A 25,138-nucleotide genomic window follows, 5' to 3' on the forward strand; every position below is an offset into this window, starting at 1 on the left:
CATATATTTTAGATTTGTATTTAGATTTTGGGTAGTATAGTAATGCGTTTAATATTAGTTAAATGACTTGAAAATATAAACTATATCTAATACTCATATATAAAATTCTCATGTAGTAGTTAAACTCCTTCGAAACGGCTTGACCGATTCTCATGATATTTTGAGAGTATATTGGGTAGGTCTGAGAATCGGACAACATCTATTTTTCATCCCCCTAAATGTTAAGGGTGGTCCACGCCAAATTTTTTTTGACATTTTTTTTAAAATTTGATTACGAGTCAACATTAAAAAATACATACAACTTATAATTTTCAACCATCTACGATAAACAATTACTTTTGTATCGTGATTTTAATATCGGCAATACAACGTTTGCTGGGTCAGCTAATTTATTATATAAAATAAAAAGCCTTTTATTTCTCGCATATTAGTAAAATAACTTGAAAAAATAAACTATATAATATAAAGATTTGAAAAGGTACCTATGATTTAACACATGCAGGCATACAAGAACCTCTTATGTGAGCGTGAAGGCCTCATCCAGACTTTTCCAATTATCTCTATTTTTGTGAACTGTCTTCCATTTTTTACCAGCTATTTTTATTTTACACTTTCTGTAAAACAAGGTTACTCGAAAGTAAAAAAAATCTAGATTTTGAAGTTAGTGCCGAAGTAAACATTTAATACTTATAATAATATAAGTATTAAATAATAGTAATAATATACGTAATGTAATCTGAATTAGGTGCTCATTTGTTTCTAGATACCACTAACTTATAGTAAGAGCGATCTGATAGTTAATATTTTTTATTTTCGACATTTTAATTAATTGGAATAAAATAAGAAAAATCAAGTCCACACGCATAAGCAAATTTTTCAAATCGGTCTTTTGTTGATTGAAAATTTTATATAACTTTGAAAATGTAAATTATAGTTTTAATATCAATCAGGAATCCATGGAGGGGTGACAAAGCTATCCCAATTTTCTTTGTACAAACTTTTCGTACTGTATATGTTAATTTCATTTGAAGTGTACCTAAATTTACGTAATTGATACACTATTATCAAACCTCCATATTCTTGCGTAGACGCGGCGACGGACGGTAACTTCATCTTGGTGGTTGATGGTATATAAAAGTCGGTGGTACAGTTGCTTTGCATCAGTCGTGTGTGGTTGGTCTGACGAAGTAAACCTTATTCAAACGCAATGTTCACTAAAGTAAGTGCAATTCGAGTACTATCCCGCTGAGAGTGAAAGGATAGCAATAACAATAACGTGCTAGATTGGAGCTCAGTTCCAAAATCAGACCTAACGGTAGTACATAGTACATGTTTGGTAATAATATTCTATATTCAATCACCACTATCCATCATATTTATTTAATATACTCCTTTGATCTTTGCATGTTTTGATCCGAAGCATCGATCCTAACATTCAACGTCGATTACTATTCAATATTTTTCTGAATTGAATATTTTTGTTTTACTTTTTATTGCCTTTTTTCTTTTCTGTGGTATGGTGTATTTAATTATTAATTTGTATGTGTAAGCTGATATTTGTGTTTCGAGAAATTTATAGAGGTTCAAGAACGAGTAGAGAAAACATGTCTGTTTGCAGTGGAATTACGGGAACTTTATTTGACTGTTGTTGAGCTGGAAACAGCGTAAGAATGAGTTCACTCCACTTTTTAGTTATTATTATTTTAAATGTCTTATGCGCTTACTTCTTAGAATCTTACAACACGGTGGCCTCATGCCGTTGCCATATGGCAACGTGAGCAAACAGGAAGTTAATATTTGAAGGGGGTGGCTATTTCTCTAGTCCTAATTTGATTCCTCGTAACACCGCGTTCAGAATTGACCTATTGTGTTCGCCACTCATTCTTATAGCTCGTCGTCAAGCCCCGCATTTGCGAACCGCATTATTTTCTTGACGGGAGTATTATAAACAGCACCTGGGAGCAGGGTGTAGTCACCAAGGATGATGTTACGCTTATGCATTAGTGGGCTGAAATCGCAGAGTAGATGAAGAGGCGTTTCATCAGCCTTAAGGCAAAATCTGCCATTTTTTGCTTGGTTTTGGTATGATTAATTTTTGGTGTTTACAGACCGTGGTAGTCCTCAGCGTGGTGGCGGTAGCAGCAGCCGGTGTAGTGCACTTGGGGCATGGATACTCCGGCGAGGGCTACGGCCACGAGGCTGTCGCGTACGCGCCCGTTGCCCAGCTGGCAGCATACGAAGAACACGACCAGCACGTTGATTATCACGTAAGGGTCATTTAGACATACTGACACTTTTTTTAAAAAACTCTTCGACGTAATGGTGTACCTATCTGCCTACTTAACAACGAGTGAAGGAATTATATTCAAGTATTGCGGTAAATTCACAAATGTAAGGATCGTGAAAATTATGGCATTAAAATTGCGAAAGACGTATTATTAATAATATTATTGGCACGGCTGATCTTCTAAGTGGGTCTAAGTAGAGATCATAGAACATCGTCATCAGCAGACATCTGCAACTTCAATTCTGCAGCTTAATATTGTATGGTTATCAACAAATACAATAAAAAAGGTATTTCAAACTCAAAATGGATTCTATTATTATTTCTACATTTATTAATAAGACAATGAGTGTTTAAACAAGACAATACTCTAATTTATTCTATACCTATAGCATACGTACTTAATTATACATGTATGATATTTATTCACGCACTGATGTTCACGTATCGCTTTTGACCAATTTTGATTTAAAATAATGACTCTTATAAGGTAGTAGTCGTTTCCTAAAATATAATAGTGATTTTGGTTAAGTTGGTAAGTTGCTAAAGTGCTATGATTTTTATTGATATCAAATTATATTTGCAGTTTTAGTAGTATTGTGGCATTCCAACGATTAAAGTTTTCATAGTTTAAACGCGCCAACATAACAAATAAATATTTTTTGTTGTAATTTTAAATTTTTCGTTGAATGAATGTACTAAAATAATAATATCATACAGCTACTTAAAAATCGTCACAATGAGTTTGTACATTACTAAATCATTACATAAGACAAACATTAAAATTACTGCAATCGCCCAAAAATAAAGTGTCGTTTTATTAAGTAAGGCTGTTATAATATTTGGAAGTAACGAGCAAAGAACAAAGTCATATTACACAACACAGAAAATCACAGCAGATTTAAATTTTTCAACAAGAATGAAAAAGATAAAAGTGGGCAGAATAGGTAAAATATATAAGCTTTTTCTTTTTTTTAATTATGAAAATTTTTAATTAAAAAACGAACGAACTGCAGTCTTGAATGTACTGTATATCATATTATGGAGAATCTTAGATCAAGAGTCTTAATTAGACTCAATATGTATGACAATGATCTTTGATAAACCAGTCACATCTTTATATTTTATATCAAACATTATCACAATATAATTCGTAATAAAAAATAAGTTTTGGTAACTAATCTTATCAAAGAGAAAATGACACAGATTTTTTGTTCTACATACTCATGCAACGTAACTATATTACCTACAAATGAAATTATTATATATAATATAAGTGCGCAATCGCACGTTAATTTCATAGATATTATTAGATGATGATGAAGAAACAAAGCTACAACGTAAACATTGTATAAGTGCTGTTCTATAAAGTGAAATTTCTTTAAATCAATGTTGTTAATAAGCTAATTGAGTACTTATTCCGTTCCCATAGAGTACAGTTGGTGTAACACAATAGCAGGCAACTAATTGATAGGAGTTGCATAAGCGCACGTGTTGTTGCCCGATTTCCGGGATAAACTATCGATAATTATCGTTATAGTAACAATCCCGCTTTACTTTTACAAATATTGCATCACAAAGTATATGCTGAGCAACTCGCTAAACGCGTGTTTATTATCCAAAGCTACCTAAAACGTAGTCAAGCACATCATTAGCTGTTACATTCTATTAAGTTGTATAATTATTGTTCCAGTTAATGTTAGAGTTCTAATACGATATAGACACATACATTATAATAGACATGCTGACAGATTTTCGACTTCTTATATATTATGTCGGTGCACTTATACTAATTTTGAAATAAATTTTATTTCAGCAATAAAATAATCTGTAATGCAAATTAATGTATTTTATGAATCTACTTTGAACTACGCGCGAAAATCAATGTTAACTCGTATTACCGTTATTCATACTTTGATTTGATTGAATATCTTTTTAATTTCAAAATTTAAATCAAAGCTGAGTAGTTATTTACAATCTATCTATAGAATATTTTTTTCACCAAACCATTAGTTATTATATTTTCATAGACTATACAGCCATACAATGAAAATAAGTATTTAAAATATACCTCTTGACGTTTACATTAATCGGTCCTTTGCGATGACAAAGAATTGTAGCAAAATACAATTTACAAGTAGGCTTATAGACGATCAATCAATTATTTTCGTTATTTAATTATATTTACTAGGCCACTAATTAATGATATTGTTGGTTTTTTAATACTTAGATACTAAATGAAACATTTGAACCTGTATTTCTATTATTATATTTATAAGGAAAGATTGATTTAAGATAATTAAAAATGATCTACTTGGACTATTTTTTTTTAAAGATAATGGAATACACTTACGAGAAGCAGTATGGCACATTAGATGATTTACTATTTCAAAACAAAAGGAAATGAACTACTTAACAAAATACGTGTAATATGAGTAACTTCTAAACTATCAAATGTTTCACTTTGTAATAAAACAGAGAGCTCGCTCTCCGTAGGTATCAATATACTGTGAAACCACATTACGTCATTCTTCTAATCCTGGTCGTGACTGCTCAACCAATAACTGGGTTCCCAGGACATTGTGAAACCGGAGTATAATAACATGATACATGAACCAAATTGTTGTTTGCATAAGTACGTACTTGTGTCGCTCTTAATAACAGTGGATTATCTATGCTCGACCCAATTACGGTTGCGACAATTCAAACACATTTTGACAGCGAACGTTCTAGTAATAAATGAGTATTTGGTTACAACTTTAAAAAACATACATTTATTTATTGATTTAATATTTAATTACACAAATTTACATTAATTTTAGTTACTTATTATATACATGCCAAAAAAAACTGAATTTAATTAAAAAAATACTTTTGTAAAATCTAAAATTAAAAATAAATCAAAAATGTTTAAAAATTATAACTTTTCACAAAAGTGCAGGATCTAGGATGCATGATCAAATACAAGCTATTTAACATGATTCGCGGATTTAAATTGATATTAGTAATTACTGTTGACATGTTCACCAAAATAATTATTAATAATAATTATATTTTCTTATATGTTTTAAATAATACATTTTTACAATTACATGACACATATTCGAATATTAGAAGACTGTTATTGTCTTCAATAATTATAAAATAAATGGTTTTATCTGCAAGAACAAACAGCATAATCGTTTCCTATTTATAATCTTGAACAATCTCTAAAAATTTTAATTATCAATAAAAGTTGCAAATCCAATTTAGGTTTCCTATTTATCTTCACTTTTCTTCGCCCCTTAATTCAAAATTTTGAACTTAGTTTTTTTATCATATACTAATACTATTATTAGTATTGCTTATGTTGATTTTTGTCTTGGTGTTAAAATTCAATTATATATCAATTCAAAAATATATTATGGTCATTTATTTTTATTTTTATTGACAAAATATTTATAATTTGTGATCGCAGGCCCATCCTAAATATGACTACTCATATTCCGTATCCGACCCGCACACTGGTGACCACAAGACGCAGCACGAGGCTCGTGATGGCGACGTCGTCAAGGGAGAGTACTCCCTCCTGCAACCAGACGGCTCATTCCGCAAGGTCACATACACCGCTGATGACCACAATGGGTAAGATAATGGATACCAGAAACTATTCAATAATTATATAGTTGAATGTGCCTAAGACAGTCCAAATTAATAATATACAAAAATACAATACTAAATAAACACTTTGTAAAGGATTAAAACGCGTGTAGTTGTAACTGTGTTTATTCATTAGATTTTGCATAAAAGTTACATTATTTTAAAACACAGTAACTGACTTTTAAGTGTTTTATTAGTTGCATACTCACCCAGTTAACACATATTTTTTACATATTTACAGCTTATATTTATATAGTATTTTATAATATACATTCATATCTGTAATAATTGTACTACTACGTAAATATGAACATTATAATATTTAGTTCACCCGTATCAGTTTATCGATGTCGATTATCGACCATCCGAACTCACTAGATGAGAATGTGTAACACTCACGTAATTCAAAGAAAATGCATAACTATTTTGCTTTTTGTTAATTGGTAATTTTATCCATCTATCATTTGATACTATGAATGTTTAATTCCAGGTTCAACGCGATAGTCCACAACACAGCGCCAGTTCATCCCGAGTACCACTAACCTACGATGGCAGCTCGCCATAACTCCCTTGTGATATTACGTGTACCTACTACTTATAGAATAGTCTTTAGTCGACAACAAACTTTTATCTTAAGACTGCGGCGAAAATAAACTTTCGAAAACTATTAGTTCTGTTTTTATTTTGTCATCCTAGTTACAAAATATTAATATAGATAGAGTCTCTTGCGGTTAGAGAACCGATGAAAACAGGCGTGTAACACTTTGTGTTAGTGTGCGTGCATTGCTCAAAATAGAGGTTAACTGTCAACCTCAATTGTTTTCAACGTTTTCACAGCTGTCGTCTGCTGACGTGTAGATAGATGTATAATTGATCTTATTATCTGCCTGTGCCCTTTTTTCATGTTTATTATTTAATATATCTTTAACCCAAGATTTGTCTCATAAGTTTTGTTGTCTCGTATTATACACAAATCTTTTATTTACTGACTGCAAAAAAGAGGTGGTTCTTATTTCGTATATTTTTTTTTTAAATAGAAAATTTAAATCGCCTGATATCAAACATTGCACCGTACGTAATCTGTAACATACTAACTTCTAAAAAATCATCTCATCAGTTTCACTTAAAAATCGATACTTTTTTTCTGTATACAAATACTTTGTGTATATTGAAAAAAAAATTATAAAAACGCTACATGTATACGTACAATTCTTAAGCAGTTCCGTCTTTTACTCATACTTTCCATAATTACATCTATTTTAGACTCTAGTGGTGGTAAATAAACGGTGGATGTATAAGATAATAAACACACAAAAAATACAGAATAGGTAACATCCTTATGATTTTGAAGTTGGTTGAACAGAACACATACAGTCGCCCACGCATCAAAGTCAAAGTTTTTATTTGCATAAACATGTTAGATTGATGTTACATAAATATTATAAAGTACATGTTTGCCACATTTATGACGTGCAAATTTTATGAAATACATTTCTAAATCATTAGTAACAATAATATCAATTTAACAAAAGATTAGTAGCAGTATTATATAGTATATTATAGTCAAGTTTTTAGTTGAAAATATTCGTCTAATAAATATAAGCAGTTTTTACTAAGGTATATTTTCAATTTAGATGAGAAATTGACGATTTGACGTTATTTTTATTGACGATACCTCTCTTTTTATTTTTGGGATGTTATTATAGATTTTTATGCACATACAAAAACAGTTTCTCTGAAATAATGTAGTTCTACAGCAAGGTACTTGTAGTTTGGTGGGGTCCCTGGATAGGAAAAGAAAAGTGTTTTCCTGTTTACTGAATTCGCAAAAAATTCGCACTCAAATATGTATAATTCAACAATTGTTAATAAGTTATATTTTTTAAATACTGGTAGTTTAGTAACTTTTAAAGCTACAGCTTTCAAGAGGTCCTTTTCCCGCTGCAGCCCTCAAACATTTTTTTTGCGCTATTAAGGCACATGTGCCATAAATGAACCTTATTCTAATTATAATTACACTTAACAGATGAAGTTCTCTTTTAAAAAAGGAATTCATGAAATGTATTGTGCAATTTAACACTGTCAGCTGATAGACAAAAATAGACTTAATGGTGTGGATTAAACTTAACTTTAAAAAAATACTTTAAGTAATAATAGGTGTTATAATAATATAATGCCATAAATTCTGTTACAATTAAAAATTAAAACAAAATATTACATTTAAATTTGAATCTGTCATTTTAATATGATTGTTCATTGAGTTTCTCATTCTGGCGCCAATAAAATGGAGTGGGGTGATAAAGAGAACCGAATCGCTGTGATTGCATTACACAAATAATTATATAATGTTGGATACACACTTTCTGAATTTTTAATTTTTTAAGAAATATTTGGTAGTAATTTCTTTTAACAAAAAACATGGTTCATTTTTGGATTGGGTGCAGCACCTTACAATCTAATTTTTATGTAAGTATATTACAATTATTGTAAGATACTCATTGATATTTAAAAGAATGACCGTTGAGTTTCTTGAATGTTCTTTTCACGAGCACTACTTTTACTACCGAACAGATTCAGATTGATGATTCAGCAATTAAAATTAAACATTAATAATAACGATTTTTAAGGTGCTGATTTTTAGCCTATTATAATAACTGTCCCCTAAGTTTCCCTGTGCTTAGGTTATTAGTACTCCCCATGTATCGGTGAGTTGTACTTATGGTACAAGGAAATCCCTATGTATATTAGCCTCCATGGACTTACATGGAATAATGCTAAACATAATTAAAATTTGCTGTGCCCGCTACTTCGTAGGCGTGGTCTGTAATCTCTCTCAGAGTATTAATATTACACAATTGTTGTGAGTTTTCTTGAGATTTTTTTCCGCTAAGATTTGTCTTTAACCATTTCGACACGTGTTTCGCCTCCACACGAGGCATCCTCAGAAGATGCTGACTCGCCGGACTATGACACGTGACTAAATTCAGTTTGGCACAAGACTGAATCCTGAAGAAAACTTACAACATTAGGATAATTATGGATTTCCCCAAAACAACGCCTACTTCAATACATTTCCTATATTCTTCTTCTTAACAAATCAAGGGCCAACTCAAATACGGGCCACACAAAAAGTCGCAACCGCCATTGCTCGGTCGTGTAGCTCCTCGTTGGTGCAGGTTGTCGGGCACGCAGGACACCCAGTCATGTGCGCAACGGTCTGTCTCGGATGACCGCAGATGCACTCCGTATCATGCCCAGAGATTCATCTCTGGGCATGATACGGAGTGTTTTTTTATGGATAAGGCTGGTACTAGACTAGATATTTGGAAATTGAAATATTTTTTTATTGTTTCTATCGACAAAAATTAACTTTCAAACGGCACTAGAAAGAAAAAGATTTAAAGTAGATTGACATGAAGTGGCCCTTTTAAACCCCGAATTTATCTAATTCCTAATAATGTTACGGAGTAGCTAGTAAATTGCACAAGGACAAACTCTTTCCATTGCATTTTCAGATTTGAGTGGGAGGTACTTCTCGCACCTTCCTTGAAATTCGACTTCTATTTTGGAATACAGAGAAGTCTTATGAGAGATTAAAGAGTTAAACTAGCAATACTTAATATAATAGCTTCACGCACGCCGATAATTATTAAATCAACATATAACATGCCATAAAATGTCACTTACTTACAAATAAGGACATCTTATATCTTATCGTATATCGTTTATGTCATACCTTGATATATTTAAATAATTCAGCTGGCACGCATACGAGAACGTAAGATTATTAGCGCCTTTAAGAATTGTCTTGACAAACTTACCTGTTAAGATAGAGCTACTAAAAGTTTGTCAGGCGTTATATATATTCAATAAAATAGATCGTACTTAAAATGTAGTACCGTGCGACTTTTTCTATTTTATTAAATAAAAAATCCACTGAAAGGGATTAAATTTTCGTCGCCGAAAGATGCGCTAACAGCGTTTAAACGGCTGTAGAAGAGGTGTTTGCGGCAGACTGGAAAAAGTGTTTCGATAACTGTTTCAGACACATGATACTTTGTACATAGATACTCGTGGAGAGTTCTTAGCGAAAAATTTAATAAAATTATTTCCATGTGTAATTTTTTAGTTTTTCAAAACTTTTTGAGTTCCCAAAGTACGCATGTACGTATGTGACTTTTTATTATATATGGACGTTTAATGAATGTTTGTGATAAAGTGGTCTATTTTAAGCTTTTTAATAACTTATTTATTAGAGTTCATCTTAAAATTTAATACTGAGTGATTGTTATAATTTTGTATATTTCTATTTACTGAATTAAAATAAAATATTTTTCTTCGATCATCTTACTATTCTTGCTACTTTAACTTACAACACGTGTGCATACAACTTTTCACAGCTGTAGGAATATTCAAATCTGACGTGACTCTACTTTAGATATATTTACAGAACAATAAATTATGCATGTTGTATGGGTACCAATTTCACCGAAGCCAAAAAACTGTTTCTAGAATTTTTGTCAGTTTGTCTATTGTTTGTGATGATTTTCTTAGAAACGACTAAGCGGAATTGAATATGTCTTATATTCCTTTATTGTGGTTAGCTCGTCTTTAAGACTTAGTGTTTATTCCAATAGTCCATTCAAACAATAATATTAAGTTAACTGAAACAATACGCCAAATCCTATGCGAGTGAATTCACAATCACCCAAGGGCGCTGAATCAATACATTTTCCGATTCAGTTTCAGAAACTGGCTCGCTCAGCTGTTTCTTCTGCATATCAATGATATGTTTGACGCCTCTACTTGTTACATACATTGCTATGCAGATGACTGTACTACACGGCCCTTGTAGGTCTCTCTCGGGAAATCGTCGACCAGTGCCGGGAGAAACTTGTGTCTTCTACCGAGTCCTCTCTTGAGCATGTCGCGGAAAAGGGTAATTTGTACCTTGTCCAATTTAACTCCCAGAAGACTCAACGTTTCGCGTTTACCATTTAAAAACCCTATTTGTAGTATCACCGCTCTTCGCACACATCCCTTATCTTCTCCTGGGATCGGAATACTGGGTCTCGAAATCTCAAGCAATTTACAATTCCACAGTCATCTGGAATGCAAAGCCAAATTGTCTCCGAAGAAGCTGGGTGTCATTAATAGAGCACGGCAATACTTAAAGCCGGCTCACATTCTAGCACTATACAAGCCCACACATGGAGTATTGCTGTCATCTCTGGTCTGGCGCACCCAAGTATCAGCCCGAATCATTTGACCGCGTGCAACGCTGTTTAAGTAGGAGTAGTGGTCCAGAGTGGAATCCAGTTCTTTGTGAATGGCTAGATTAATTAGATATCATTCGCAAGCATCTGGATGTGTGGCGTTCCTCCACAGTGCGGTTTTCAATGAACTATCTTCCATGTACCAATCAACCAATCTTGAATTCTCTCTTGGAATGAGCTATGAATTTTAATGAGCTTATCGTCATAAGACATGGGTACCTTCAAAAGAACCGCGTACACCTTCCTTAACGGCCAGCATCGCTCCTGTAATTCCTCTGGTGTTACAAGAGAGTGGGCGGCGGTGATCACTTACCATCATCAGGTGACCAGTACGCTCGTTTGCCCTCCTCTTCCATAAAAAAGAAATATGCATTGTTATATATTTATCTAACTAAGACATGTACAAATATTCTATGGTGTAACATATTGTGTATTACTTTCACCAGATGTGGCATATTTATGACCGAATAAAATGTATCATAAATATTAACGATTACATAATCGTTCTACCTTATTCACAATTAAAGTGCGTGAATCTCAAATAATTATACAACAAATAATTAGTGTACGCAGAGAGAGACAAATTGTCCCACGCATCTCAACGAATTATCATAATTACGGGAAAACTCTCGTGTTTAAATAATCAAATGAGATTTCAAATAATTCCCTATGTATTGGCTTGCTAATGAAGCGACCGGACCCAGAAACAAAAGCGATTGTCACACCACTTTTAAACACTTTTTGTAACACTTGTCCTGAATAGAACAGAAGCCAGTCTTAAGTCCTTATTTGCATTTTAATTGTTAACCGCTATTCAGCTTCTGAGCGACATTGATGGTTTGTTTCGGTGTTACAGAACAGAATATTTTAAAATGAACAAAGCATGTCATATAAAAAGGAACGTTCTGCGGAAAAAATCAGTTGTCTTCCACAGTCTTGCCAGAAAGATGACTCTCAAAGTAAGCAGCAAATTGGGAAATAATTATTGCAATTTTAATTTTTTCCTGATAATTTTTATTTTTTTTAGGTTGCAGTTTTGTTGGTGATTTTCAGTGGATGCTATTTCACTGAAATGCATTGTGCATCGTACTCTAACGTGCTTGTTCAAAGAGGTGCTGACGTGGTACCAGTGGAGTATGTTAATTACGGCGTGCCAGTTTATACATCGCCACAATTTGCTCAAATAACATCAGCATCTGTTGATGCGTTGTCAAACCTTAGTCCCTGCGTGTCGCCATGTGTCATTACAAACGGACCTGTCTCAGCACTGGCGCCATTTGACTCCACACCTAATGCACAAATTGTTGCATACAAGACGCCTGTCGCTAATGTACCTGTTGTATTGGCAAATAAAGATGTAAGTACAGCTGTCATTATGAAAACTTTACAATAATATTATTTCTTAAACAATGATCATTTGTGTCAATCGATCAATCTTATTTACAGGACCCTATTGGCTATCAATATGCTTATGCAGTGTACGATAAGGGGACTGGAGATAATAAAGCGCAGAGTGAAGTAAGTGATGGAAATGTTGTGCAAGGGCAATATTCATTTATCCAGCCCGATGGTTACAGGAGAGAAGTTGTTTACACTGCTGACGATACAAAAGGGTAAAAATACTGTTGATTTAGTTACATATAGGACTATGATATCAAAATATATACTTTTATATAAAACGTATCCTTTTTAGTATTATTCATAATCGCAGTGTAAATTTACTCCAAGTTTAAAATTTCCTCTCCGTGTCATTTAATTTTATAGTGACGGAGGTAAGATAAAGACAAATAGTTTTGAGCTTGCAATAACATTACTTCGCGTATATTAATAATACAGACTTGGTATTAAGAAAGATAACCCATTGCGATTATTAAGAGCTACGCAGTAGGGACACTATAATATAAAACGAAAGAAAATAAAAACGAGGGAAAATGGGCCTTTCAACATGTTATTCTCACATTAATATGTTTGTTATTCTCATAGAAAAGGAAAGCTCACTTGGCCAACTCACGGTTTTATTCGTCATCATCATAATCAGCCGGAAGACGTCCACTGCTGGAGAAAGGTCTGCCCCAAAGATTTTCACAACTGCTCTGCCCTCATCCAACGTATTCCGGCCATCTTGACCAGATCGTCGATCCATCTTGTCCATCTTGAGAGGCCTACCAACACTGCGTTTTCCGGTACGTGGTCGCCATTTGAGGACTTTACTGCCCCAACGGCCCCATGTGTCTGTCGAACTATGTGCCCTGCCCACTGCCACTTCAGATTCGCAATCATTTGAAATCATTGAATCATCAATTATTTTTATTCGTATAGTGATCAATATTAGTATTACATTTGAAATTTTCTTTGTAAGTTAGGCACGTGTCTTACAAGTTTATTTGTATTTTAGCTTCAACGCCATTGTAAGAAATGTTTCACCCGTACCCGAAACATCGAAAACAGAAGAAACCCAAGATACCAACAAGGACGCTGAAGTATCTTCAGAAACCAACGTAGATACTTCATGTAATGACTCAAAAAATGAGCAACTGAAAGATGGTTCTTATCTTGACAGTACTCAATCATCAGAAGACAACAATATTGAAACTGTAGATAATTCCAGTAGCGAGGATACTACTACTACGACAGAATCACCCAGTACAACGGATTCTGATACAAACTCACTTGTCTCATATATTGATGTCATTAACTGTCTACAGTCTAAGCGACTCGTGAACAAATTGAATGCTATATCGCCTATCACATATTTAATAATTCCAACCTTGAATGGTATACCAAAACCGTGCCAATACATCAGTCAAACGAAAAATTAAACAAAAAGAATTTTACTTACCACTTAAGTTTGATAAAATATATCTTTTTAATAGTTTTAATATTTTTATTGTCTAGTCTTTAAATCTGTATTAATCAAAGGATTGTATCTTTTTAAATTTAAATTTTATTATTAAAGTTGTGTTTGAAGCTTCTCTTTGTATTTATTGTTTTGATAATATGTACTTCAATTTAGTTTTAGTAAATAACGAAATATTTACTAATACAATGGAGTCTCAGTTTTTGTTTTTTTATTAATTTGTTTGAACGCGCTTTTTAACACCAGAGAGACATGAAAAATTATTTTTGTATATCGTAGTATATTTTTATAAAAGGCTCTTGGCTACGTATTTTAAAGGAAACCGGAGGAATATAATAGGTGAAAATTAATTACTAAAGTAAAATAACCATGTGTCGTGGGACACCGGGTAGGAACGAAGATCCTTATTATAAAAATATTAAGTTTACTTATTTACTAAAAAAAATAATGGACAGTTTCCGCTGAATTCCAGTGTCTAAAATAAACAAGTGTGTGTATACGTATGTATGTATGCACTCAAGAAGTTATACTTCTTTGGCGTAACAAAACAAATACTTAAAATTATTTATTCGGCGTGCTATGTTTGTAGAAAGAACAATATTGTTAAAATCGTGAAATAAATTATTGAATATTAACGAATACGGTTGTATTGGCTTGAACCCTTTGCCTGTCCTAATAATGGACGAACAAAACAAAAAAAATAATTAATGTCGCAAACGCGCGCAACGTAATAGTCAAAGAAAATTAATTTTCTTCAATAGATCAAAAAGGTATACATAATGTACATATTTTGCTTTTGATGTCAATGTAATTTTGCAGTTATAAACCTATTTAAATAAGATTTAAATATTCGTTTATTGTATTTTGGTTTGGTTTGGCCTTGTTACCAATGCTCTAAAGTCTAAATAAATAAAATAAACAATCAATAAAGCCATTTCGCAAATATCAGATATTTCTGCACCAGTTTCGGCGCCTATTTCTGCACCAGTGGGAGGCTCCTTTGCACAGGATGCCGGCTAGATTATGGGTACCACAACGGCGCCTATTTCTGCCGTGAAGCATTAATGTGTAAGCATTACTGTGTTTTTGTCTGAAGGGCGCTGTTTTTAGATATTAATTAAGTAAACATCTATTTAGTCATTGCTATCTGTAAACATCTATGATTTTGATATAACAGAGAGACACTTATTTATATGTAATATATTTGGCCGTTTTGGCCGGTAACATACATATTCACACGTGATACCTGCACCATATTAAAGGTATCTACCAAATATTTTAAGTAGAAACTAAGATTCTGCGTTCTCATATTTAAGTAGTCCTAAATAATTTCTTATTTTTAATTTAAACAGATATAAAGTTTGAACAAAGTGTATAAGGCCAGTGTGAATGAAAGTGTTTGAAAGGGTAGACCTAGGCGGACGTTTCGAGATCAAATCAGGGACGTCTTGAAAAAAGGCCAGGCCTATTTTACCTCTTTACCAAAGAGCATGTATGAAAGGAACAATGAAAGTGCACGAAGCGAAACAAGTATGTAAGGATCGTAGCAAGTGGAAAGAAGTGGTCTCTGCCTACCCCTACGGGAAAGAGGCGTGATTATATGTATGTGTATGTATGTATGTATGTAAAGTTTGATTAGGTATCTATACACATTAATTTTATTGTCGTAATATCTCGTTAAGTTTGCAATAATCACATGTTTGTGTTTTGACTGCTCGTTAAACCGAATTATAATTATGTTGAAATTTTAGCCGTGCTCGACTTAAGTAATAAATATAGTAATAAAAATTCAATCGAACTTCAGAAATACCTTTCAATATCTTTAACAATATCTGTATCTCTTTTTAGTCATTAAGGGACCTATTGGTAGGGACTATCAGTTACCATCAGCTGAACGTCCTGCTCGTCTCGTCCCTTATTTTCATAAAAAAAATCAAATTAAAATATTTTTATTCAAATAGGCTATTTAAAATCACTTTTGAACGTCAAAAACTAGCATCCATTCGAAAAGTATGACTCAGACCTGAGAAGAACGGGTGCAAAAAAACTCAACAGCCTTTTTTTAATATTATCACTTTAGTACTGAATATTCATCTATCAATGGAAGAAAATTGGGTTGACTTATGTGTGCGTGACGGCTTCTAACCATTACATTATTAAGAAGCATCACGGATGTAAGATCTATATAAACTTTGAGTTCCTAATATGGAGATAAACAAAATTAGGTCTAAAAGTGCAATTCACACGGCGAACGGTTAAACAAAAAATAGTTAAACATCAATCTATCGCCAAGTCGATAACCACTAAACAAGCTAATATTATATGTATTACTTGTGAGATACATTTTACTTTTAATAAAAAAGATACATATTATTTAAAACATAAAATATTTTCAATATTCATATGGTCACTATGAGATATTGTTAGGTTAGCTAATTACGTAAGTTAAGACAGAAGGACCCTTAAGTTGGAACTGAATAAATTGATAGAATTGGTATTAAAAGGAACTCACAACTTTTTGCGGTAGAATAACTAAGTTGCAATATTTGGCTTTTTTTAGTAGTTATGTTTTTGACGGCATTTTATTTAGACCTGAAACACTCAAATTCTAAATGGAGTTTGAGAGAAATTGTCAAGTCTCATTAGCACAGTAAATTCATCAGCTACAAGAAGTTAATTAGCTACGACGCCCTGTGAACCGAAACACCAATACTGCTTCCTCACCACTGAAACACACTTGAAGGCTGATAAAGGTGTAACTATGATACCATCTTGTCGATATTCCAAAGAAGCCTCCCACTACTCTATATAGTCTAAGTACATATATTGTATTGCCTCGGTATTACGACGAATTTACAAAATTTCTTTACTCGATTTAGGCCTAAAGCCTAACAGAATTTAGTTTAATGAAGCAGTTCTTCTTTCTGCAATTGATAGACCTATTATGTCCCTTTCATGTACATCGTGTACGTCTTTTTATTTATCCTCCCAGTGTAACCAATTTATTGTACGCAGATTCTCATCCTCTCAACACTGCTCGAAAATTTATAGAATGACATTATTAGCAACTTGAATTGTTCAATCCATAGTCATTACTTATTAAATTAATAACTTCATATTTAAATTGCTACTTAGGTTATTAAAATGCTAAGAAATAATGTAAAAGCGAAGTATATAATATTTATACATTAATCCCAGATAGGCTTGTTAATGGGTTAATTGGATGTTACCAATTAATATATTTATTGTTAACAAGGAAGCTCTTTTGAATTATTTTATACCACTTCAAATTACTGTGCAATTTTAATTTTTTGCTGTCTTGTCTATGTGTATATGCTTTATTATAAATGAAAAGTATGTTTGTTTTAGTATTTTAATTTCACAATGTTTGCACATTACCATCTATACTTTACTTGGATATATTGCATTTAAGGATTTCGGTACTATGCCTAGTTCTAGTCATCTAGTTCTGTTCAGTTTAGAATTAAAAGTTCAATTTTTGAGTAAAAATATTTAAATTGATTTGATAGTCCTCCAAGATGTGCTTTCAATATCAGTATACCTCCAACTGTGAGAGAGGATGAGCATCTACGTATATCTGTTAATGTTCTCGACCTTCCAAAGGAGAAGAAAACAAAAGACCTGCCCGATGCACATGAAAGGAACATAAGTTATCATTGGGAGGCGCCTTTGCACAGGATGCCGGCTATATTATGGGTACCACAACTGCCCCTATTTCTGCCGTGAAGCAGCAGTGTGTTTTGGTCTGAACGGTCGTAGTGAAATTACAAAATGAGACTTAACATCTTATGTCTCAAGCTGACGAGTGCAATTGTAGTGCCACTCAGAATTGTAATGGGCAGGGCGTATCAATTACTATCAGCTGAACGTTCTGCTCGTCTCGTCCCTAACAGTCATAAAAAAATAGGTCTAACAATAAAAAAGCTCTATGCAACGTAAATAACTATATAAATAAATTCATAAGTAAAAGAGGCATCTGAACATAAATATTAACCTTATCCATTGTCTAAATTTGGCAAGAATTACAAAATATTTTAAATGACTCCCAACATATTATTGCACTAAAAGGGAAATTAAAATACACAAGCCTAACTCATCCGCATCCTAAATCACCGCTCCGTATTCGATCAGTTTCTAAATATTTTCTCACGATAATATATACATAACCGTAGATTGCATAAAGTATAATTTAAAATATTAAGGAAGTAGTCATTAGTGCCAAATACCCAAGTGATTGGCCATACTTTTCATTGTGTCCGTGCTGATAAGCAGTTCCAAATGTATATTGGCCTTCAAGGTATGTCAGAGTTATGGAGTCAAGGTGCACGCACGCATTTCTCTCTCTCTCCCCCCCCCCCTTTCCCTCCGCGTCACAACACTGTTGGGTCGGATATCTATATAACCATTGGCCCGCGTTATCGACAACAAACAACTCAGGTTTCCTTAGCACTACACTCAAAATGTTCAGCAAAGTAAGTCAAATAGGAAGTCGGAATTCTAGTACAAGCCAGTCTAGCTTAGAACTGAAATCCCGAAATATTTAAACAAAATTCAATTAAAAGTAGACAAAATAATACAAACACGAGTCTCGCTTTGCTCTAAACTATAATAATGTTCATACGATTCAAAAAGAACGATCCTAAATTTTGAACGTTGCATTTTCCGTGTACAATATAAATTATGATATTGAAATAAATTTAAGTATTATAAAAAAAAAACTATCCAAAAATTTTAACGTTGCATTTTTGGTTTGCAATATAAATTATCGTATTTAAATGAAATAAAGAATGGAATTAAAGGGAAAGTAGATAAATATCGATTAGCAAAATTTTAATATAGCCAGTTATTTAAAAAAAAAAAACAAATTTGTTTCTACAAGTGTTTATTTAATTATTCTTAATGTATACTTTCAGATTGTATCTTTCGGTGCATTGTTGGCTGCAGTCAACGCTGGCTTGTACGGCCATGAGCACGGCCACGCCGCTGTCTCCTCCCACAGCGTCGTACATCACGCTGCGCCAGCGCCGCACTATGCTGCTCCCGCATATGCACCCCTAGCTCATGCTGCTCCCCTCGCATATGCGCCGCTGGCATATGCTGCGCCCGCTGCTCACTACGACGGACATGATACTTATGTATGTTTCAGTTTGAATATGTTAATTTTAATAACGTGTACACTACAACTAGTATGAATCAGTTACAAGGGTAACTGATTCATAATAAAAATGTCTCTTAATATAAACTTACATAGTAAAATTATACGTGCCTCTTAGTGGAATAGGAAGAGATAAGGGTCTACATATTTGCCAGTAAAAATACTTACATGGCTTTTTCCACTTGTACTTATGACCTCGATCCGTTTAATATTTTCCCAATCTTATGGTCATTCCACCACCATGAACTAACTTTCATTCATTAAAATTTGCATAGACATGAGCAAGGTCTTTGACGTTTTTGTGATGTTTTTGTCCCATATTGTATTACTAAATAGGAAAGAGCTGTTCGAGCAATCTACAATGTGTCCAGTAGACATTTGTTGAGAGATAAATTTAAGTAGATTAACATATTAACAGTACCATGACAATACATATTTGAAAACCTAATATTTGTGCATAAAAATATAGATCGTCTTAAAAAAAACAGTGACATTCATAACTGCAACACTGGAAATAAACATAATCTTGCTCTGATTCACACAAGGCTAACGAAAATAGACAAATCATTCAGGGGACAATGTGTACGTTTTTATAATAAAATCCCTGAAGAAATTTGCAAACTACAATTAAAAATTTTTAAAATATTTGTTAAACAGAAACTTTTAAAAAAAGCTTATTATACAATTAAAGATTATATAACAGATAAAAGTGCATGGGATTAAAGCAATGTAAATAATTTTAAGGTCTGCATACTATTTTAATTTATAAGCAGAAGGACTGTATTATTCTATTATTTGTATATTTTCTTGACTTCAAAAAGTGATGCGTATATCCTATTTTGAGAAATAAACTATTTGAATTTGAATTTGAGCAATTATACTGTTAAATAACAGATTTTTAATTACTTTAAAGACAAATGGCAAAAAGTTTGCTGACACTTCTTATATAGAATCCACAATACACTCTAAAATATTTATTTTTTTGGTTTTCAGGCCCATCCCAAATACGATTACTCTTACTCCGTGGCTGACCCCCACACTGGTGACCACAAGTCCCAGCACGAGAGCCGAGATGGTGACGCTGTTCATGGATACTACTCCCTGGTGCAACCTGATGGTTCCGTACGCAAGGTTGAATACACCGCTGACGACCACCACGGGTAAGCCCAACTATAATATAAATATATCAATATGTAACCAATTTGTTATGTATTTAAAGTGATAACCCTCACTCTAATCTGATAGTTAAACAAAGCATACATAAGATTTTATCAACGATACGTCACTCGAACGGTTAGCTCAGTTGAAAAAGAACTCGCGCGGAATGCAAGAGGTCGCGGGTTAGAGTTCCGCATCGTTCATAAAATTTATTCCGTGCCACACACATAAAAATATAATCTAAATACTTTATTTATATTCGTAATTCTAACTTAACTAAATATGCTGTGTGGTAAAATAAAAGGCCGATGCTCAGCTTGTGCTGTAAACCTGATTTTCGGCATCTACCTGGTTAACTGTCGAAGTTTTCAAATTTTATTTTCATATTCATCCCACAAGTAAGGGTTATTTAGGGTGAGATTATTAGAAGGAGGTTACTTTAAAAACATAACATAAACATAACATAGAAAATTCTTTATATTTGCAAGAGCGACATCTCAAGTCAATTTCCTAATATGCAAATATTAGGGTTGAGCAGGTTATCAACTGTAAAGTAGATCCTGTAGATGAAGCCACAACCTGAGAGTTGAACAAAGCATACAAGATTTTATCAACAATACGTCACTCGAACGGCTACCTCAGTAGGAAGAACACTCGCACGGAAAGCGAGAGGTCGCGGGTTTGAGTCCCGCATTGTTCATAAAATTTTGTTTTCATATTTTTTTGTATATAAATTGATTTAAAAAAAAACAATAATACTTGATATTACCAAAGTAGGTAGTGAGTTTTTTATGGAAGTGGAGGAAAAAATGATTATACGGGTCACGTCAACTCGAAAGTTAATAAATTTACGATATTTTCACTCTAAGGTGAGCTTAAAAACATGTTTTTTTTTCTTTTCAGATTCAACGCAGTAGTACATAACTCAGCCCCATCAGTACACCCCGTTCATACTCCAGCTTACCACCACTACTGAAAGAATTAAACTAACACTATTTATAATTTTGTAAAATGTTTTGTGACTTGTAAATAAAGCGTGAATGATTTAACATAAGTCATGTTTTGATTGAGCCCTGAAATTAAATCGATTAAGAAATATTGATATGATGAATATCTTTCCCATCTGATTGTACTTTTCGATATTTTCAATTTTAAGTATACAAATGCAAGGGATAAGTTCATATAATCATTTAGAAACTGGAAAGAAACATGGATAATTAGTAAGGTTTTTACATCAATAAACCATTGAGGCATTAATTATGTGAAATATATGCACGGTTTTTTTTAATATTAATGAAAAGAACATTGTAATCTCCAACATCCAAAAACTCTTAATCTCGACCTTTCGTCTGTGATTTTAAGCTCCTTAATCCGAAATATCTCCTTTCAATATTTTTAATTAAAAAACGTTATCAAAAACTTCGGAACATATGCAAACACGCTCACCGAAGAGTGTGTATTAATTTACCTTTCATATTAATATGTAACTTCAAATTAATAAGTGCCTTAACTTAATACATTCATTGTTTACTAAGATTTGTTCCTCATGCCTCACAAAGTATTGTGCCACACAAAAAAATATTTTTTTGACAAAGATTTTATTCCTATTACGTCTCAAAAAATGAATAATAAATAATTTATTATTATTTTTTGTTTAGTCCCATTTTTTGTTCTTTAATCGCCTCGAGTAGTAATTTATGTGCTTCACAATATGTTTTGTACAGACAGCGAACAAAATATTTTAATTAATATTATTTTTCGAACAGGAATAAATTTTAACTACCTCCAAAGAAGTAATAAATTAAAGAAAACAGTCGTGAGATTATTGCCAAACAATTTTCAAATTCTACATAAATTTGCATTTCACTTTTGATCTGATTATGTGAACATGAACGCCTGCTGCACGCATGAAAAAGAGTCACGTTCTACCTGAGCTGAGCGTGCAAGCGAGAGCGAGGAACAAGTGATAGAGAGGTAAGATCGTCCTTAGCGTTCGGCTTATGACGCATCTTGTTCTTTGATTATTAAAAGAAAGTAGCATCGGTCGACGAGTGCAGAAATAATTGGTTATTGTTACAATTTTAATTAAAAAATTATTATGACTCTAATATTTCTTTATATTTCTATTTTATTAGGTCAACCAAAAATCGTTACACAAAAAAAATAAAAGCCTATACCATTACACATTATTAGATGTACAAATTATTAAAGTTGTCACATTATTTTCCAAAAAAATTCAATTCAATTGAAGAATTGAATTGAATAATGTTAAGATTTCTAATGTAATTTTTTTTCTAGTACTATTAGTTTGCGTGAGAAACACTTTTCACGTGATAAAGAAGAGAATAATAAAACTAAAAAATACATATAATATGCATTACCATGCAAACTTCCACCGAAAATTTGAACGAGATTGTCACATTATTTTCCAAAAAAAAATCAATTCAATTGAAGAATTGAATTGAATTTTTTCATTTCATACGTATGGGTTTGGTCTTCACCATACGTGTGGATTATGGATAAATCTTCAAAAATTATGTTAAGATTTCTAGTGTTATATTTTTTCTAGTACTATTAGTTTGCGTGAGAGACACTTTCAAGATGATAAAGAAGAGAATAATAAAACTAAAAAATATATATAATGTGCATTACCATGCAAATTTCCACCGAAAATTTGAACGAGATTTATAGTTTATAAGTACTTTTTTTTTACTATGTCATAGATTGTAAACCACAATTTACCTTTCATTCAATCAACTCAAATATAAAAAAACCGCATGGTGTCGTGGGACACCGGATAGGAACGAAGTTCCTTATTATAAAAATATAAATTTTACTGGTTACCACTGAATTCTACTGTCTAAAATAAAAAAAAGTGTGTGCATACTTATGTATGCACTCAAGAAGTTATACTTATTTGGCATAACAAAACAAATCCTTAAAATTATTTATTCGTCGTGCTGTTCGTTTGTAGAAAGAACAATATTGTAAAAATGGTGAAAAAAATTATTGAATATTAACGAATACGGTTTTATTGGCTTGCACCCTTTCCTGTCCTAATAATGGACGAAGAAACCAAAAAAAAATAATTAATGTCGCAAACGTCAGAAAATTTCTAAAAACTTTTATTTTTAGATGTCGTTGTGCGCGCGCATCGTATTAGTCAAAGAAATTTGTCTTCAATAACATCAAAAAGGTTTACAAAATATAGACGCTTTGCTTTTATGTCAATGTAATTTTGCAGTTATAAAACTATTTAAATATGATTTAAATATTCGTTTATTGTATAGGTTTGGTTTGGCCTTGTTACCAATGCTCTAAATATATAAAATAAACAATCAATGTAATTTGTCGGAAATGTGTCAAATATCAATAATTGTTACTTGTCAATTATTTATATATAAATAGTAATAATCTTACGTTCCGGACGTTTTTTCCCGGTTAGGGTACCCCTCCGCTTCGTCCCATTAGGAAATTCGTTCCAAAAAAATTATATAATGTTACTTGCCGCGACGAAACCCCTCATGTGCGAGACCAACTCAAACTTGGCCGCTTTTTTTTAATTTGGGTCAACCTCTTTGCTAATAGAATTATAAATTTTTGTTAGCCTTGGTATAGCGGAAAATTGCTTAAGATTAGTACTGGCTATGGGTTGGTATAAAAGACCGGTTGCTCGTCGATGGATTCTGCGTGGGACTTTCAAATAAAAAATAAACGATCGAATGACATGATGTTTTCTTATGACGTAATCACGTAAAAAAATCTATTAAATAACCGTGTAAATAACAGTAAGTGTAATGAATTCAAGAACATAAATTTATTGACCCTGTCAATAAGATATTATGAAGCCATTCGAAAAGGCTTGACAAAACTTATATTTTGAATACAATTCGGACCGGTAGATTTAGAGGAATCCCAAAAAAACTACGAAAAAAATTTTATTTTTAAACGGCTTTACTGATTTACTGAAAACTACATGAACATCGGTTTATTCATTCAAAATTAATATCTGTTTTAAATTTATAAAAAATGGATTTATTTAACTTTTATCAGACTTTTGAGCTCGAACAGCTCAAAATAACACAAAATATTATATTTATCGTCATAAGTACAATTTGAAGCGTTTAGGGTATACAATTAGCGGAAAAAAACCAGAATACACTGCCTCGAGAAAGAACGCCGACCCCGCCAACAAGAACATCTACAGATGGACAAATATTTTCAGTTACCGCAGGTCTCTTATTACTTCTAGGGATATTATGCCAATTCCTCACATTACAAAAAGCAAAAGGCTATCGAAGCGACGAGGGCAAACCGATGTTTTGTCTGAATCGTCATATAAAAATCAATTGGTGGAAAAGGCGACACCATCAATTAATAAGATATCAGTTAAAGGTAAAGGTTGCGGTAAGACTGCCAAGAAGATTCCCAGTGTGCGGCGAAAACTACAGTAAATGGGCTCACGAAGGTTGTATTAGTTGTTCTCAGCAGGAATTATTACTTTTTGTTTGCAAGAACTGCGAATAATTTAAATATTTTATATTATTAATGGTAGCTGTATTCGCGCCTTTAATATAAATGACCTATCCGGTTTGACCCATAGGTATGGGGTGAAATTGGAAATATTTTTTTTTATAAATCTGTTGTATTTCCTATCCATTAAGATTGATCTAAATTTTTTGCATATATTGTCAACTATATACTTAAAGACTTATGATGTTAAAAAAATAAATAAATAATATAGATAC

At 32.6% G+C, this 25,138-nt stretch overlaps 3 protein-coding genes across 3 annotated transcripts; all 3 read left to right on the forward strand.

Annotated features, from left to right (window-relative positions):
- The first annotated feature begins 1,102 nt into the window (after nucleotides 1-1,102).
- LOC126968249 (cuticle protein 19-like) lies at nucleotides 1,103-6,590 on the forward strand. Its single transcript, XM_050813136.1, has 4 exons — nucleotides 1,103-1,219; nucleotides 2,109-2,267; nucleotides 5,742-5,908; nucleotides 6,414-6,590. Exons 1-4 carry the CDS (start codon nucleotides 1,208-1,210, stop codon nucleotides 6,463-6,465), a joined length of 390 nt encoding a protein of 129 aa, XP_050669093.1. The 5' UTR covers nucleotides 1,103-1,207; the 3' UTR covers nucleotides 6,466-6,590.
- A 5,491-nt stretch (nucleotides 6,591-12,081) lies between these two features.
- LOC126968227 (uncharacterized) lies at nucleotides 12,082-14,171 on the forward strand. Its single transcript, XM_050813099.1, has 4 exons — nucleotides 12,082-12,158; nucleotides 12,227-12,556; nucleotides 12,646-12,812; nucleotides 13,595-14,171. The coding sequence occupies exons 1-4, from the start codon at nucleotides 12,147-12,149 to the stop codon at nucleotides 14,016-14,018; spliced, it is 933 nt and encodes a 310-aa protein (XP_050669056.1). The 5' UTR covers nucleotides 12,082-12,146; the 3' UTR covers nucleotides 14,019-14,171.
- Nucleotides 14,172-18,537: 4,366 nt separating this feature from the next.
- Nucleotides 18,538-21,366, forward strand: LOC126968182 (cuticle protein 7-like). The gene is made up of 4 exons (XM_050813040.1): nucleotides 18,538-18,549; nucleotides 18,991-19,212; nucleotides 20,226-20,392; nucleotides 21,294-21,366. Exons 1-4 carry the CDS (start codon nucleotides 18,538-18,540, stop codon nucleotides 21,364-21,366), a joined length of 474 nt encoding a protein of 157 aa, XP_050668997.1.
- The last annotated feature ends 3,772 nt before the right edge of the window (nucleotides 21,367-25,138 follow it).

Source organism: Leptidea sinapis, chromosome 15 (genome assembly GCF_905404315.1).
Source record: "Leptidea sinapis chromosome 15, ilLepSina1.1, whole genome shotgun sequence".
NCBI lineage: Eukaryota > Metazoa > Arthropoda > Insecta > Lepidoptera > Pieridae > Leptidea > Leptidea sinapis.

What these genes read in the sequence shown, in the direction of transcription:
- LOC126968249 (XM_050813136.1), top strand. An exon ending in ACCAGCACGTTGATTATCAC is followed by an intron (nt 2,268 to 5,741) that starts GTAAGGGTCATT and finishes TTGTGATCGCAG; the next exon opens with GCCCATCCTAAATATGACTA. An exon ending in ACCGCTGATGACCACAATGG is followed by an intron (nt 5,909 to 6,413) that starts GTAAGATAATGG and finishes GTTTAATTCCAG; the next exon opens with GTTCAACGCGATAGTCCACA.
- LOC126968227 (XM_050813099.1), top strand. An exon ending in TTGTATTGGCAAATAAAGAT is followed by an intron (nt 12,557 to 12,645) that starts GTAAGTACAGCT and finishes TCTTATTTACAG; the next exon opens with GACCCTATTGGCTATCAATA. An exon ending in ACTGCTGACGATACAAAAGG is followed by an intron (nt 12,813 to 13,594) that starts GTAAAAATACTG and finishes TTTGTATTTTAG; the next exon opens with CTTCAACGCCATTGTAAGAA.
- LOC126968182 (XM_050813040.1), top strand. An exon ending in ACGACGGACATGATACTTAT is followed by an intron (nt 19,213 to 20,225) that starts GTATGTTTCAGT and finishes TTTGGTTTTCAG; the next exon opens with GCCCATCCCAAATACGATTA. An exon ending in ACCGCTGACGACCACCACGG is followed by an intron (nt 20,393 to 21,293) that starts GTAAGCCCAACT and finishes TTTTCTTTTCAG; the next exon opens with ATTCAACGCAGTAGTACATA.